This window comes from Mandrillus leucophaeus, unplaced genomic scaffold (assembly GCF_000951045.1).
Source record: "Mandrillus leucophaeus isolate KB7577 unplaced genomic scaffold, Mleu.le_1.0 Scaffold67, whole genome shotgun sequence".
Lineage (NCBI taxonomy): Eukaryota > Metazoa > Chordata > Mammalia > Primates > Cercopithecidae > Mandrillus > Mandrillus leucophaeus.
Genome location: NW_012107252.1, coordinates 3049887 through 3067528, shown reverse-complemented (window position 1 = coordinate 3067528; position 17642 = coordinate 3049887). Strand labels below are relative to the sequence as shown.

The 17642-nt window shown below is 46.5% G+C and overlaps 1 protein-coding gene across 1 annotated transcript in view; it reads right to left on the bottom strand.

Moving 5' to 3' along the window:
- KDM4A (lysine (K)-specific demethylase 4A) overlaps nucleotides 1-17642 on the bottom strand; it is a 55845-nt gene that overhangs the window by 17636 nt on the left and 20567 nt on the right. Inside the window, exons 11-12 of the mRNA XM_012001793.1 lie at nucleotides 15656-16023; nucleotides 4182-4302 (exon numbers count right to left, since the gene is read on the bottom strand). Coding sequence (XP_011857183.1) covers nucleotides 4182-4302; nucleotides 15656-16023 — 489 coding nt within the window. The remainder of the gene's footprint in view (nucleotides 1-4181; nucleotides 4303-15655; nucleotides 16024-17642) is intronic.

Here is a 17642-nt window from a genome sequence, read left to right as displayed (position 1 = left end):
TGGCTATTTACATGTGCGATCATAGCCCACCACAGCCTCAAACTCCTGGACTCAAGTGATCCTCCCATCGCAGCTGCCGAAGTAGCTTGGATTACAGGCACATGCCATTGCACCCAGCTTTGTTTTTACATTTTCAGCACTGGGGCTTAAAAAAAAAAAAGACAGTGACAACCACAGAGCCTAATGAGGGCTGTAAAGCCTAAAATACTGACTTCCTGGCCCTTTATATATCCCTGGTCATGACAGATGGTGTCTCCTAGGTACGCTAGACAGCAGAACATACAACTCATCAGACTTCACCAAGGCCTGGGAAGGAAAAATCCCCTTTGGGTGCATCTTCCTACAAGAAAGGGACATACTGCTGAGTGGAAATCAAAAAAAGTTTGCTCACAAAACTCATGTAAGTGATGAAGGTGCACATTTCCCAGTTCTTCCTAAATCAGTAAAACACGGGCATAGTCCACGAGCTCCCAGCAGAAACAAGGAAACAGAAACAGGGAAGTAAAGGAAACGCCAAAATTCTGAAGGTTATGAGTAAATGAGGGCAGTCTTTGGTAGATGTCCAAAATGTTTCTCCAGATGCTCTACCATGCGAGGGAGGTATGAGAAGCTACAGTTGCTATGCCCTTCTTTGGCAAGTGTGACCAAGCAAGGCCCAAGTATGCGGCCCCTGAAAGGAGACTGGCTCTGTGCCAGCCCCATCACACGGGGCATCCTAGGGGATCCCTGCATCTCGCTGTGAGTGGCATCATCAGTCCTCAGCTATGACCCTCCTTCTTCCCAAAAAGAAGTGCTTTCTCAAAGGCCCCTGAAATCTGTTCAAAGCAGCCAAAGAGAGCTCTGGTCTGTACTTCCATTAGGTGCCTGTTTCTTCATTTCTGGCAACTCCAGCTCAGTGCGATAGTTTTCTACACTGCCCTCACAGTCATGTTTAATCTGAAGGCATCTGGCAGCTGCCACTGTGCGCCACCTCAGTGTACCCTAAGGACACCAACGCAGACAATGAAAATCAACCCCTATATGCCCCATCGTTCAGTTGCAATCAGGAGCCATGGTGCCCAGAACCCAAGCACAGATTTTTTTCGTTATCCTGGCCAAACAGGAGTGACCAAGATAGAATGGAAGAAACAGAAACAGACAGGCAGGCTCACACTCACAACTAAAAAATTAACACACTGACATCTGTTCCATTTACAAAGCCAAAAGTGGCCCCAGATCATTCCATTTGTGAATACTGAACGATGAGGGAAAATGTTCACTACGTTAGGTGAAAATTGCAGGAAGCAAAATTACACAGTTTACATACATAAAATTTCATTGAGCTGTACAGTTAAAATGTGTGCATGTCACTGAATTGTTATGCTTGAATTGAAATTTTTTTAAAGTGGGGGGAGGGGCATACAACACTAAAGAAACATAACTTCCAAATACAGTATGTGACCTTAGCTTGATTTATATTAGAGTTCAAAAGAAATAACTATAAAACACATTCTTGGGACAAGGACAGAAAGAGGGTCATGGACTGAAGATTAAAGGATATTATGGGGCTGGGCGTGGTGGTTCACGCCTGTAATCCCAGCACTTTGGGAGGCTGAAGTGGGCGGATCACTTGAGGTCAGGAGTTCGAGACCAGCCTGGCCAACATGGCAAAACCTTGTCTCTACTAAAGATACAAAAATTAGCCGGGAGTCGTAGCACTCGCCTGTGATCCTAGCTATTTGGGAGGCTGAGGCAGGAGAATCACTTGAACCCAGGAGGCAGAGGTTGCAGTGAGCCAAGATCATTCCACCGCACTCCAGCCTGGGCAACAGAGTGAGTGAGACTCTGTCTCAAAAAAAAAAAAACAGGAAACAAAAAATGTAGGGGGAAGTTGTGTATTATCTCAACTGCATTATTTTAAAAAGATATACATGGACATACTCTAATATCTGACTAGAAAAGTCAAGAAGATAATATGCTAATATATTTATAATGGTCATCTTTGAAGGGTAATTTTGTATTCCTCTTGGTAACTTTCCCAGTTTCCTAAAGTCTGTATTGCTTTAAACCAATTGGGAGATAGACTGGTGCTACCAAGAGAACCTGAAGTTTCTGTCTGGGCTGGAATAAGAACACAGAGAACTTCCTAGGACCTGACTCAGGGTCCTGCCACACTTCTGAATAGAGGACAGAAGGGATGTTCCCCACCCTGTTTATCATGATCTTTTTTTTTTTTTTTTTGGTTGTTGTTATTGAGACGGAGTCTTGCTCTGTCGCCCAGGCTGGAGTGCAGTGGTGTCATCTCGGCTCACTGCAAGCTCCGTCTCCCAGGTTTAAGCCATTCTCCTGCCTCAGCCTCCTGAGTAGCTGAGACTACAGGCGCCCGCCACCACACCCGGCTAATTTTTTGTATTTTTAGTAGAGATGGAGTTTCACCATGTTAGCCAAGATGGTGTTGATCTTCTGACCTTGTGATCCACCCGCCTCAGCCTCCCAAAGTGCTGGGATTACAGGCATGAGCCACCACGCCCAGCCATATCATGATCTTTCTACTTAAAAAAAAAAAAAACAGCAGAGATGGGGCAATGATCAGGAAGGAGAGGACCAGGTAGGACAGGGCCTGACGTTAGTCAAGAGTAACAAGTACAATTGACTCTGCTCTCCTTGAGGGTGCCAGGGCCCAGTCATCAACCGAGCCAGAGCTAAGGCTCAGCAGTGCTGATCTTCCTGGATCTCTGGGCTCCAGGCAGCACAGGAGACCACTCTCCACTGATGTCAATGCACCCTGAGCTTCAGTGCCACATTTCCTGGTTTTCCTTACACATGGCTGCTTACCCTGCTTCTCTGCCTCCTTCACAGGCTCCCTTCCCTCCTCTGTTCACCTACCCCCAGCCTCTGCTCACCCACCTTGGTCCCCTCCCCAAGAGTGGCCTCATTATTCCAACAATTGTATCAAATGTCACCTCAGTGCCAAGTCCTAAGTCTACGTCCTCCATAGACACTGAACTCAGGTTTCCCCAGTGAAAGCTACAAACCAGGGAGGCACTCAACTCATCCTCCTCAACTACCATCCTCATAGCTCCACAGCCAGTCACCAAATCCAGTTGATTTTATCTTCCAAATATATTCCCTACCACCACCATCCTACTTCAGACCTTCATATTGCAGACAGACCATTATGGAAGCCCATGTGGTCCTCTCAAAGCCATCCTCAAGATGCCAGCACTAGGAGTGATCTTTTCTAAAGGAATCTAAATGACCATGTCATTCCTCTGCTCGAAACGTGTCACTGGCTCCTGAATGCCAGTAAGACAAACTCCTCACTCTGGCCTCCATGATAATGCTCTCCAGGATCTGGTCCCCCTCGTCCTACCCCACCTATTACTCCCTGGCCTTGCCCTCCAGCTCTAGCCACACTGAGCTGACTAGAGTTCCTCTGACTACAGCCTCCTGCTCCTCCTCTCCAACATGCTGTCCTTTTGCCCCAGAGTAACACTTTTTTTTTTTCAGACGGTGTCTCGCTCTGTTGCCCAGGCTGGAGTGCAGTGGCGCGATCTCGGCTCACTGCAACCTCCGCCTCCTGGGTTCAAGCAATTCTCCTGCTTCAGCCTCCTGAGTAGCTGGGACTACAGGCATGCGCCATGACACCCGGCTACTTTTTTGTGGTTTTAGTAGAAATGGGGTTTCATGTGTTAGCCAGGATAGTCTTGATCTCCTGACCTCGTGATCTGCCCACCTTGGCCTTCCAAAGTGCTGGGATTACAGGCGTGCGCCACCGCGCCCAGCTGCCTCTTCTTTCTTGAGATCTGTTCACCTGTCCAGTTTCCCCACTACGCTGTGAGTGTCTTGAAGGCACAGACATATCTTAGTTATCTTTGCAGCCACATATCCAGCACAGGGCTTTGCATCACTGACAGGAGTTTCTATCTTGAAAAATCAGCCGTGTACCTCCCAGGAAAAGAAAGGAAAAAACCTGCCTGCAATTATCCCCTATTAAGGTATACTGCAAGATACTCAAACTTATAATGAAATCTGGTTAGTGAATTAGATATAAGGAAATCCAGTCCTCTCTATGGAAATCTGGAAGAGCAGCTAAGCCACAGGCCCACCCTTATCTGTCAGCTTGGCCTTCTGATGTCCTGTCCTGTCAAGTCTAATGTGGTGAGCTGCTTTCTTCCTGGTGAAGGAAAAACAACACTTACCATCATCACTGACACACTCCTGCAGCACAAGTGGGTGATGGCGGGGGAGCTTGCTTAAAGGCTGACGGCGTCCCTTGGACTTCTTATTCTCCTCCAGGGAAAACATGTATTCATCCGCAACCTAGGCAAACCAGAAGAAATTAAATTGGTCTTGTCTCCACTTGAGAGACAGCACAAGTCACCCTTACAATGAAAACCAAAGGAAAGAGAGGGGCACAGAGAAACAAAAAGACATATAAAACCAAACACAGAAAATACCTGTCTTAGAAAAAGCCAAGTGACAATACCACGTACCAAACTAGTCTGAACCAGGATTATGTAAATTTGGGGGAAAACCCAAGTGTGGTCCTTGGCCTTCTCAGGAGCAGCCTGAAACAAATGTACCAAAAACAAGCCTGCTTCCACTCTGAGAGAGCCTTGCCCCGTCCCTTAAGCTCACTGCCATGAGACTACTGAGGTGGCCCAAGTGAGAGAGCCCCCAAGGAGCCTAGGCACCCCTTTCCTTGGCCCAGTAGGTCAACAGTACCTGTTACAATGTACCAGGCAGCTGGGCCACCCAGGAGTGTCTAGGGGACACCCAAAGGGGTGAGCAGCAGCTAACCTATTAAAAGTAAAATAGGCCACCTTCTCCTTATACACTGCCAGGACTTCAGCTCTAGCAGGTACTGTTCATTCCTCAGTTAGCTGCTGCTTCTCCAGGGGAGAACATCAGCGAGGACGGAAAGTGCATCTGAAACTCTGGCCTGGCTGCAAAGGGAAAGGTTGATTTAACACTGCATTTACATAATGTCAGAGCAAATGTAATTAGATTTAAACATACAGGATTGACTCAGAAACACTACAGAAGGGTTTCTTTCTAATCAACATATTTAAAACTTGGTTACACTGACATTAGGAGACGTAGGGTTAGCAAAATCCATTAAGCAAGGAAATGAGGCCTGAAAGAGGGCCACTTTACAACTGTGACAAAAACCAATGCCATAAATGCTGCAGTGCTACTTTAGAGAAGACACCCTGGGCCTACAGACTCCATGTGCGACTACACAGAGCCCCAGGAGTTAAGGACCACAGTTGGAATGCCAAGAGAAAACAACTTCTGAACAGGCCATGTCCAGGAAGAACAGAGCCTAATCTTCCAAACGTAAATTTTGCCAACAAGTTTTGCCGTCCATTTGCCATTCATTCAACAAATATTCACTGGGCACCTACTGTGTGCAAAGGCCTGCTCAGGAAAAGAAGAAGGTGTGGAGAAACAAAGAAGATGGGATCTGTGCTTAGGTGAGTAAGGATGCTGCAGCAGTATGGAGGAATATGGTGGAGTGAGGATATTAGGGACCTTTTCCTGCTGATGTCCATGAAGACTTACATGACCATAGACTTAATCAGACCTGAACTGTATCAACTGTCTAAACCAATGGTTTTCAAAATGTACATCCAGAAAGCGCCTAAGGAGCCTCCATTAGAGTGAACAAAAAAGGCTTGAGGCCCCACCTTCTTTCCAACCAGAATGGCTCTGCTTTTGATTTGTATGTTTTAATTGATTAAGATTTCACTTAAAGAAAGGGTTCTGGCCAGGCACAGTGGCTCACACCTACAATCCCCAGCACTTTGGGAGGCTGAGGTGGGAGGATCACCTGAGCCCGGAAGGTCAAGGCTGCAGTGAGTGAGCTGAGACTGCACCACTGCACTCCAGCCTAGATGACAGAAGTGAGACTTTGTCTCCAATCAATCAATAAGTAAGTAAAAGGGTTCTTCGGTTAAAACAAACTGGAAAACCCATACTTGCCCAACTCTGATAGTCTTACCATGTAAATAGAAAATTTAGGAGCATGTACCCCCAACCTAGATATTACTTACTAATCAATTACATATACTAATACTAATGCACATATGCACATTTTAAAGCAAAAACAGACTATAAAAGGTTAAGATAAAAATAAAGTTAATTTTGCTTTATTCCTATACCCCAATAATATTCCTGTTTCCCCCACGCCACCGACCTGCCCCCACCATCACTTTGAGGGCACCTGGACAATAGGCCTAAACCTGTGGGCTGTGGCAGACTAGGGAAAAAAGGAATGAGAATAAAGAAGCCAGAAACGGTGGGGTTTTCTAGCCTGGACCACCAAGGTGACAGGCTTTAAGAGGGCTCGTGTGGAGGAAGTGGAGGCTAATAACAAACCAGGTTAAACAAGCTGTGTGGGGTACACAACATGTATCCAGGGTCTTTTCATTTGGAAATACCCAGGGGAGGCAATAAGAAATTCAGGGGGTTCAGAAAAGAGGTCAGAGCAAGAGCTGGGAACCCGCAGCACCAGGCTCAGAATTACAATGGTGGGAGAAGGTAAGATTGTCGTGGGTGATAAATTGACTAAGCCTTCCAGGGACAGGAGGAAGAAGAGAAGGGAGAAAAGGAGACTCCGAAGCAGACAGGTAAGAGGAATACCAGAAAGCCAACAAAGGGACGACTTCAGGGAGAGGGAGATCCACAGGCCAAACAACACAGAAGAGCTGAGCAGGGAAGTGGCCAAGGGACTCACTCGGCAATGGGGAGCTATCAGGACTGTTTTTTGAGATAAGTTCCGGTGGACAAAGAATAAGAAACTAAGGAGCGAATATATCACGGAGTATTTTTGGGAAGATCAAGGGAAAAATGAGATCATAGTTTGAGAAGGAAATTTCCTCTAGAATTGTATTTTAGTTATGATAGGGGCTACATGAGCTTGGCTTTATAGGCAAAGCAGCAGCTTGTGAAAGGGAGGTAATAGGATATTTGGTAGAGAGAATGGTTCCCCAATATACCCACATCCCAATCTCTGTGAATATGTTATTCTAACATGGTAAAGGAGAATTAAGATTGCTAATCAGATAGTCTTTAAAATAGGGAGTATCCTGGATCATTCAGGTGGGCCCAGTGTAATCCCAATGGGGAATACAACAGAAGGAAGCAGAAGAGTCTGAGTGATGTGATGCCAGGAGACACTTGGTTGGATGCCCCTGCCTCTGACCATGGATGCAGAGGTCTAGGAGCCAAGGAATGTGGACAGCCTAGGGAGGCTGGAAAGGGCAAGGAAATGGGTCCTCCCCCGAGAGCCTCCAGGAAGGTACACAGCCCTGCTGACGCCTTCATTTTAGCTCAGTGAAACCCATTTCAGACTTCTGAACTAAAGAACCACAAGAGAACAAGTGTTTCAGTCTCTGTTTGTGGTACCTTGTTAGAGCAGCAATAGGAAACAAATACAGGGTAGGAGGTACCTAAGATCACCGAGAGGAGGTGGAAGGGTGAAGGTCAAGAACACCAGAATGCAGCTTGGGAAAGGAAGAGGACAGTTTTTCCATGATCAGTATGTTCACAGCACCTCCTATATAGCCAGCATATGGTGGGAACACTTGTTTTGGCAGTATAGAGATGAACAAGACATGATTTCTAACCTCAGGGAGGGAGACCTAGTGTCCAAGTCTGAAGTCTGAGCCCTTTCCACTACCGTCATGCTGCCTCTGACCAAAGTAGTCAGGTCCATTCAAATATTTGAATATTTTTTCACATTTCCTCAGCTCCTGGCCAGTACTCCTCCTGCTACCATGGCATCCGCACCCTTCTCATGGTGCTGCCTTCCCTGGGATTGCTCCAGTTTCTAAATTCCCTCAGTATATGACAGAAACCAACTAGCTGTATGAGCCTGGACGAGTGGCAGCCCTACCAGTAAAATGGCAGTAATAAACCCTTCCCCAAAGGGCTCTTTTTGCAGACAGGGTGGGATAGCAGGTAGTCTCCCAGGGCTCTGCCTGCAAGAAAGCTGGAGCTCAAGGCTCCTGAGTTCTTTCCTCGCTCCTCCAACATCTGGCACCAGCATCAAGGTTAGTGTTCCTGTTAGGGTTTATTCTGCACAGAGAAGAACCAATTGTTCTCCCACCTTGTTTTGGGAACTCACTTTTCAAAGCAGCTTGAACTAACAAGAACTTCTGCAGCAGACATATGGTTGAGGCTCAGTCAGTAGGTAATGAAAACTCTACAGCTTTGGCAGTCAGTCAGCCAGGGTGCTTTTACCAAAAACTGCAGTTTACCAAACTCACCTAAAAAAGGCCCTTGACATAGATGGTGGCATGGAAACTGAACAGCAGGCAGCCCAAATTACAGCTTGGGGATGCTTAAAGTGGGGGTAGGGGAATATAAGGGTGCTCTAAGGAACCCAGTTGTCTACAAATATAGATCCAGTGCTATTAGACCTCTCCAGGGATGGGCAAGGTTGCTCAGCTTCTGCCCCCAAACCTTGACTATCTGTCCCTTATTCCTCCCAGTCAATTAATTCTGATGGTGGCTTCTTACTAAAACAAACCTGACCTTCCATTTACTCATTCCATCCTCATTACAGAGGGTTTCACAGGCCAAGCCCTGTGGACTGGGCTGGTAACTCAAGAAATGAGGATGAATGTGGCACAGAGCCCAGCTTCTAGAAGGTTATATTCTTCACCAGCCTATGGCAAGGGCATTAAGAAGCAAGTACTCTAGAGCTTCAAAGAAGAAAGGGAACTAGATGGAAAGCAATGAAGAGTTTCCAAGAGTAGTGGCTTTTGAAAAGCGCTGGGCTGCACTAAGCAGAGGTAATTATCTGACTACTCTAGGCGACCCTCAGAGATAAATTCTCCATCTCCTCCCACCTCAAAACCATCTGCATTCTGGTGACCGTGGCCCAACAAAGTTAATGTACTTACTGCCACTGAACTGTATACTACAAAAACTGTTAAAATAGGTAAATTTCATATCATGTATATATTACCACAATTTAAAAACACAGGCTGGGTGTGATGGCTCATGCCTATATCTCAGCACTTTGGGAGGCCGAGACAGGAGGATCACTTGAACCCAGGAATTTAAGATCAGCCTGGGCAACATAAGGATACCCCATCACTACAAAAATAAAAAAATTAGCTGGGCATGATGGCACATGCCTATAGTCCCAACTACTTGAGAGGCTGAGGTGGGAGAATCCTTTGAGCCTGGGAGGTCGAGGCCGCAGTGAGCAGAGATTGCACCACTGCACTCCAGCCTGGGCAACACAAGAGCTTGTCTCAAAAACAAACAAAAAACCTATCTGCAGCCATCCCCTCCTGTCCCTCCACCTGCACTCCCACTTCCTTAGATCCCCAGAATCCAATCACTACCTCTTCAACTTCCCGCACTCGGCAGGACCCTGCCCTTTAATACAAGGCACACTTGGCCGTATCTCCAATTGTCTTGAACTTTTCTCCTGCCCTGGCCCTGAATACACTGTTCTTTCCTAGTTCTCCTCATCTCTGGCTGCTTCTTCACATTCTCCTACCTGGGCCCTCTCCCGTCACCCCACACTGTGAAACTGTTCTTCACTCGACACACATTCTTCCATACCCACCAGTGCCCTCCTGGTGACTCCCAAACCCACAGACCAACCCTTCCACCCCCAGCTTTGAGGCTATGTCTATGTATCTCCATAGCCTACCTCACAAAAGTTACCCTCCAGACGTACCCAAACTCAAATCATTTCCTGGCCCACACTAAAAACCCTCTAGTTTTCTTATAACCACTATCCTATACGGATGGCACCACCATCCATCCCAAGAACTCAAAGCTGGAAACCCGAGTCAAGCCCCATGCTACCCTCTGACTCACCCCACATCCAGTCACCCAGTCCTATGCACCTACCTTCCAAGTAGCTCAAGTCCATTTTCTGCTCCCCATCCCTATCACCACCACCCACAGGTCCTCACTACCTCTCTCTCAGACTAAAGAAATAGGTTCCTAATTGGTTTCCCTGTTTCAAATCTTTTTTCCTCCTTTCCTGAAGTAGAAGTATTTAGTTATAAAAATAACATGTTAATCATAAAAATATTCAAATGATGCATAAATGTAGGAAGTGAAATCATCCATAATTCCACCTTCAAGAGAACCTCTGTTAACAATTTCTAATTTTGCCTCTTTCTTCCTCCCCCCCAGAATCTTTATACTGCCTCCAGAACAATCTTCTAAAACATCAGTGCAGTACTTAAAAAACCCTTTACTGGACAACCAATGACAGCTTCTTGATTAAGTCAACGGTGAGGAAAAAATGGGGGGAGGTGCTGGCCTACATTAAGGAAGACTTCAAAACATCATCAAATCAAAGGTGTGGGCCTTGGTTTAATCCTGATACAAACCAGTCAACTGTAAAACAGACTTTGTTTGGACAATGAGGAAATGTGATTATGGACTGGATAGTAAATTATGCTAAAGAATTTTTGTAGTTTTCTTAGGTATAATAATGGCATAGTTATCTGAGAAAGTGACCATATTTTTCTTTTTCTTTTTTTATTTTTTTTTGTGAGATGGAGTCTCACTCTGTTGCCCAGGCTAGAGTACAATGGCGCGATCTCAGCTCACCGCAACCTCTGCCTCCTGAGTAGAATGGCAAGCAATTCTCCTGCCTCAGCCTCCTGAGTAGCTGGGATTACAGGCACCCGCCACCATGCCCGGCTAATTTTTGTATTTTTAGTAGAGATGAGGTTTCACCATGTTGGCCAGGCTGGTCTCGAACTCCTGACCTCAGGTGATCCACCCCCCTCGGCCTCCCAAAGTGCTGGGATTACAGGCGTGAGCCACCGCACCCAGCTGAAAGTGACCATATTTTTCAGAGATACACACTGAAGTAGGGAAGAAATGACAAGGTATCTGGGATGTGCTTTAAAATACTTCAGCAGAGAGGCAGATTAATGGGCACAAATATATAGTTTGATAGAAAAAATAAGACCTAGTGTTTGACAAATCAGTAGGGTGACTAGTTTACAATAGTCTATTGTACATTTCAAAATAGTTAGAATTATTTGAATGTTTCTAGCATAAAGACAAATATTTAAGGTGATACATTTCCCAATTACACTGATTTAATCTTCACAAATTAATGTATTAAAATATCACATGTACCCCAAAAATATGTACATTATAAACTAATAAAGATAATATAATTTTAATATAAATACTTCGGCAAATTGAAAACAGGACAAACAAAGCAAATATGGAAAGATCCTGACACCTGTTAGAATACTTATGGGTTCGGCTGGGCGCGGTGGCTCACACCTGTAATTCCAGCACTTTGGGAAGCTGAGGTGGGTAGATCATGAGGTCAGGAGTTCAAGACCAGCCTGGCCAAGATAGTGAAACCCCGTCTCTACTAAAAATACAAAACTTAGCCGGGCGTGGTGGCAGGCGCCTGTAATCCCAGCTACTTAGGAGGCTGAGGCAAAGAATTGCTTGAAGCCGGGAGGTGGAGGTTGCAGTGAGCCGAGATCATGCCACTGCACTCTAGCCTGGGCGACAGAGCAAGACTCCATCTCAAAAAAAAAAATTTTATTTGTGGGTTCACTGTATTATTTGCTCTGCATCTTTCTTTTTTAAGATATTGTGTCATCCTGCCACCCAGGCTGTGGTGCAATGGTACAGTCATGGCTCATTGCAGCCTCAACCTCTCGGGCTCAAGCGATTCTCGCACCTCAGCCTCCCAAAGTGCTGGGACCACAGGTGCACGGCACCCTGCGTGGCCTCCCTCTGAATCTCTGTGTGTGCATTTATTATTTATTTTTTTGAGACAAAGTTTCACTCTTTCACCCAGACTAGAGAGCAGTGGTGTGATCTCACCTCACTGCAACCTCCGCCCCGGGGTTCAAGCACTTCTGCCTCAGCCTCCCAGGCAGCTGAGATTATAGGCACCTGCCACTACACCCAGCTAATTTTTCTATTTTGGACAAGCTGATCTTGAACTCCTGACCTCATGTGATCCACCCATGTCGGCCTCCCAAAGTGCTAGGATTATAGGCATGCACCACCACACCCGGCCCTGTGTGTGTGCATTTAAAAGAATGAATTATGAAAGTTTTCAATTTCCAAACCCATATGGTGCATATGGTGGGGACCCTTCTGCTGCTCCCTACACCGTAACTAGGAGGTCAAACTGCTTCACAGAGCAACAAGGCAGACCCTCCAGGTTCTGGCTCTTGATATCCTCCAAAAGCACCACCTGAGGCCCTCTCTAGTCCTATACACCTGAGACAAACTAAACCACTGCAGATCCCCAAGTGCTTTGATGCTGGCATGAGCTATCATGAGCATTTAGAACATCCTACTCTCCCAGATTCTCTCTTCGATTTCATTCTATCCACCTGGCATTCTTCTAACCTCAGGCCTAAACTGTTTCCTTCTCTCGGGCAGTCCTGAAATCCACACTGCAACCCCAAGCTGAACTGCTAACTCTCCCACTTGTACCACAACACGTATCATTAGTACTGGAATGATCTGCTCTTATCTATCTCTCCTAGACTATGAGTTCCTTGAAGGCACAGTCCTGGCCTAGAGCAGGCATGCTGTAAATGATTACAAAGTAGTGAAGAGGCAGGGCAGCCAAAACAGTTTTAGAGACTTTTAAGTAGTTCAAACAAACAAGCTAGCACATGTTGGAGGTGGAGGGATGGATGGCAGTGCAGCAGAGAGGGTATTAGGGTATTATCATCAGGCTAGACCTGAGAAGTATATACAGAAATAAAAAGGAACCAAGAAGACACTCAAGGGTTTTTGAGCAGAGGACTGAAAAAGAGAGACATGTCAGAGAGAAGACCCCTTCCCCCAGCATACTTCCACATGGAAAGAGTCCTGGCTTTTCTTCTCCCCACCCCCTTAAAAGCTGTGATTCACTTCAATAGGATCTGTCTTTTGGAGAGGGAGTGCATTCTGGCCTATGTCCACACCACATGGAAGCTGATGGCTTCCATGGAAACGCTTTGCCTCTAGAGGGGCCTGGAGACATCAAGAGTAAATGAGTAGTCCAGGCGCGATGGCTCACACCTGTAATCTCAGCACTTTGGGAGGCTGAGGCGGGCACTCAGGAGTTACAGACCAGCCTGGCCAACATGGTGAAATCTCTACTAAAAAAATACAAAAATTAACCAGGAGTGGTGATGCATGCCTGTAATCCCAGCTACTCAGGAGGCTGAGGCAGGAGAATCACCTGAACCCGGGAGGTGGAGGTTGCAGTGAGCCAAGATTGCACCACTGCACTCCAGCCTGGGCAACAGAGCGAGACTCAGTCTCAAAAAAAAAAAAAAAAAGAGTAAATGAGTAGCAGGGCCATTTGGCCACAGGTTAAAAGTCACTTTCTTCAATCATTTTAACTTGTAAGTAAAGCAACATTCTGAGCTCCATATGCCTGACTCTTGTATCATCAATTAAATAGTTCCAAATTTGAGAGGAAAAAGGACAAGTGTTATTTATTGGCTTCCTGCACCTCCCACCCCAAAAAAACCCACAAAAACTTGACTCTGTAATAAGATTAATTAACCAGTAATACAAAGACTAAACAATGCATATAAAGTATTTAATAGCTGGGGGTGGTGGGGCACACAGTGGCTCACACTTGAAATCATGGCACTTTGGGAGATCAAGGGAGGAGGATCACTTGAGCCCAGGAGTTCGAGACCAGTCTGAGCAACACAGTGAAACCCCACCTCTACAAAAAATACAAAAATACAAAGATAAGCCGAGAAAATACAAAGATTAGCCGAGAGTGGTGGTGTGCACCTGTAGTCCCAGCTATTTGGGAGGCTGAGATGGGAAGGATGGGTTGAACCCAGGGGGCAGAAGTTGCAGTGAGCCAAGACTGTGCCACTGCACTCTACCCTGGGCAACAGAGCAAGACCCTGTCTCAAAAAAGAAAAACAAAGTATTTAATATACAGTGAGCTCTTGCTACTTCTTAGCTGCTTTTTGTGATTGTGATTGCAACTAGAAACAAGAATGTCAGGAAGACTCAGCAAAAGGACAGCATGAACTGTAGTGAACAGTAGGATGGACGAAATGGCTCGGGGCCTCTGTGAAGGAAGAATTGCTAGGTGGCAACTGGGAGTTTAAGAGACTCTGGTTTCCAGGCTGAAAAAGCCCTCATTTATGGAAGCTGCCATAAGAAGGCTTAGAGAACTGCAATCAGAGGCAATGAGAAGGAAACACAGTAGTTATTAGCTCATTAGCCTGCAACCACAGTGGGATGGAAAGAGAAACATTCACAAGGTAAAAAGGAAGTCTACAAAAAGCGTACCCTGAGATTCAGAGAAGGCACCGAGAAAAGTTACGAGTATTAACAACAAGGAGATAAACATACCATAAAAAGGGACTATTGGCAACACTAGGGAAATGTGAATATGACTGAGTGTCAAGTACTGCAGCCAAAGAAAACAGAAAGCAAATGTGCCAAATGCTAATCATATATATGATGAGTACACGCGGGGGCTCGTGATGGTATTCTGTACATACTTCAGAAATTTTCCATAGTGAAAATTCTTAAGAGCTAAATTTTTAAAAACTAAAGGTAAGGGGATAGGGAATAAAGAGGACCTCCTGCACTGGCTTCTTATATCTGCCACCCCTCATCAAAAGCTGCAAGCTTGACCCACATAAGCTGTAAGGCTGGGGAGTCAGGGAAGGTCCCTTGGGTAGTGTGGGTCCAGCTGCATCTGACATAACTGTCATCACCCATAGTGGCAGACCCACTAAGAGCCATTTTACACAAAAGCAGGAATCAGCTTTTGGTGACAACACATATTTATGGAGGAAGCCTGAACACACACGTTCATATTTATAGCTTTGGGAATGCACCTTGGTCTCCAAAAGGATGTTCTATCAGTGTCATACTGGGAGTCTACAGAGCAGTCAAGACTTGTAAGAAAAAAACCCTTGAATTTCAAGGTAAGAAAGGCCATCTCATCTCATCCCAAACCCCCAAACACGTGGGCTCCAATGGCAGCTATTCTAACCCCTGTGCCACTAAGGCAATGAGGGTCAGAGGAAGAGTTCCCACCCACCCCAACTGAAAAGGCCAGCCACGGTGGCTCATGCCTGTAATTCCAGCACTTTAGGAGACTGAGGTGGGCGGATCACTTGAGGTCAGGAGTTCGAGACCTGCCTGGCCAATATGGTGAAACCCTGTCTCTACTAAAAATACAAAAACTAGCTGGGCATGGTGGCGCACACCTGTAATACCAGCTACTCGGGAAGCTGAGGCAGGAGAACTGCTTGAACCTGGAAGGCAGAGGTTGCAGTGAGCCAACATCACGCCACTGCACTCCAGCCTAGGCAACAGAGCAAGACTCCATCTCAAGAAAAAAAAAAAGGCATTGTGATCCAAGTGGGCTGAGGAGGATCTGCTGCTGTGACTGAGGCTGCATTGATGCAATTCTTGGAATCAGAAGCCACAGGGATAAGAGAAAAGCAACTCCCAGCAAAGAACAAGCTGGGAGAGTGAATGCCACCCAGGCTTTTGTTGGACACAACCACTGCAGGCTGGAGGCACTGACTGAGGGTTTCTCCTGCCCTCCTGCAGCACCTCCACCACACAGACCCACCTCCCCAACACAGATCCCCTCCCCGACAGGGTGTCCCTTCAGGGCAGCTCCCCAGCCCACACCACTGCCTGGAGCCCATACCTCTGCCAGCTCCCGCTCACTGATACTTCTGGCGGCACTCCCTTTCTTCCTCATGCATGGCTCTCCCACGGTGACCCTGCCATCCCCTTTGGCATAACTGTGCACAGTGAGAACTCCCGTTTGCCCTTGGGCTCGGCAGGAGAGAGGCTCACTAGTTTCTGAATCAGAAGAGATAGAATCCCGTGAAGAGCCAGAGCCCAGGCTAGATGACTTCTTTTGGGAACCTGAGAAGACAAGGCGTCCCCCTACAGACGCAGGATTCACAGAAAGATCCAAGGCTGCTGCTTCTTGTTCTTCCTCCTCATCCTCCTCTTCTAGTTTGACATTTTTGAGCTCTTCAAATTTGACTTCAGTGGAGTCAGAATAATCTGAAACACACATACACATTAAACAGAGCCAAGTTCCACCTGCACACGTGAATCTGTGGCAAAAGCACAAGGAACATGGGCTAGGAATGGGACCTGGCTTCCCATCCTGGCTCTGTCACTGAGGGGCACTGTGAGCCAGGGCTATCTGCTCAGCCTCCTGGCCTCCAGCTTCTTCCTCTGTAGTGAGAAGATGCTACTACATATCTGCAGGGCTCATAAATAAGACTCCTGAGCACCACCTGGCACTCAGCAGACACTCAGTAAGGGGCAGCTGCCATTTCCTCCGAAGTCTCCTGCAGGAAATGCAAGTCTGAGCTCAGCAGAGACCTGGCTACCTAGCCCATGCTAGAAAATCTAAAGATCTTGAAAAATATTAACAGGGTGTATGTTAAATGTTCTCACTGCAACAATGGTAACTATGTGAAGTAATATGTATTTTAATCAGCTAGATTTAACCATTCCACAACATATATCTACTTCACAAATCATGTTGGACCAGGAGCAGTGGTTCACAACTGTAATCCCAGGACTTTGGGAGGCCAAGATGGGAGGATTGCTAGAGCCCAGGAGTTCAAGACCAGCCTGGGCAACAAAGTGAGACCCTATCTCTACAAAATTTAAAAATTAGCCAGGCATAGGCCAGGCGCGGTGGCTCACAGCTGTAATCCTAGCACTTTGCGAGACCGAGGTAGGCAGATCACGATGTCAGGAGATTGACACCGTCCTGGCTAACAGGGTGAAACCCCATCTCTACTAAAAATATAAAAAATCAGCCAGGCGTGATGGCCCACATCTGTAGTCCCAGCTACTCAGGAGGCTGAGGCAGGAGAATCACTTGAACCCGGGAGGCAGAGATTGCAGTGAGCCGAGATCGCCACTGCATTCCAGCCTGGGTGACAGAGTGACTACGTCTCAAAAAACAAAAAAGTAGCCAGGCATGGTGGCGTATGCCTGTAGTCCAGGCTACTTGAGAGGTTGAGGCAAGAGGATTGCTTGAGCCCGGAAAGTTGAGGCTGCAGTGAGCTGTGTTCGCACAGGCTTGTGCAACAGAGCAAGACCCTATTTCTAAAACAAAAAAATTATGTTGTACATGACAAATATGCACCATTTTATCTGTCAATATAAATAAATTTGAAGGGAAAAAAGGGAAAGAAAATCTGCTGAATTAGAAGCCAGCCCAGCCCAGAACGTCAGTCCACAGTGCTACCTGGCTGTCAGCAGACCACATCTTAGCGTCATACCTGACCCAAGACAGATACAAGCCTTTCTCCAACAAATCTAGCCTCAATGACCTTCCAAGTGACTGCTAAACAACACTGATCACACCACTCCCACTCTTAAAATATAAGCTTCCAAGTGAGCAAATGAAAATGGCAGACAGCCCTACATCCTCTCCTATTTCTCCAGCGTCACCTTCTGGTCACACAGCTGCCTTCTACCCTAATATTCAATTGAGGGAAACTCCCCACCAGTTCCCCCAAGTGGACCATGCTATTAATATTTCCCATCTCTGCTGGGAACGGTGGCTCAAGCCTGTAATCCCACTCGACACTTTGGGAGGCCGAGGCAGGCAGATCACCTGAAGTCAGGAGTTCAAGATCAGCCTGGCCAACATGGTG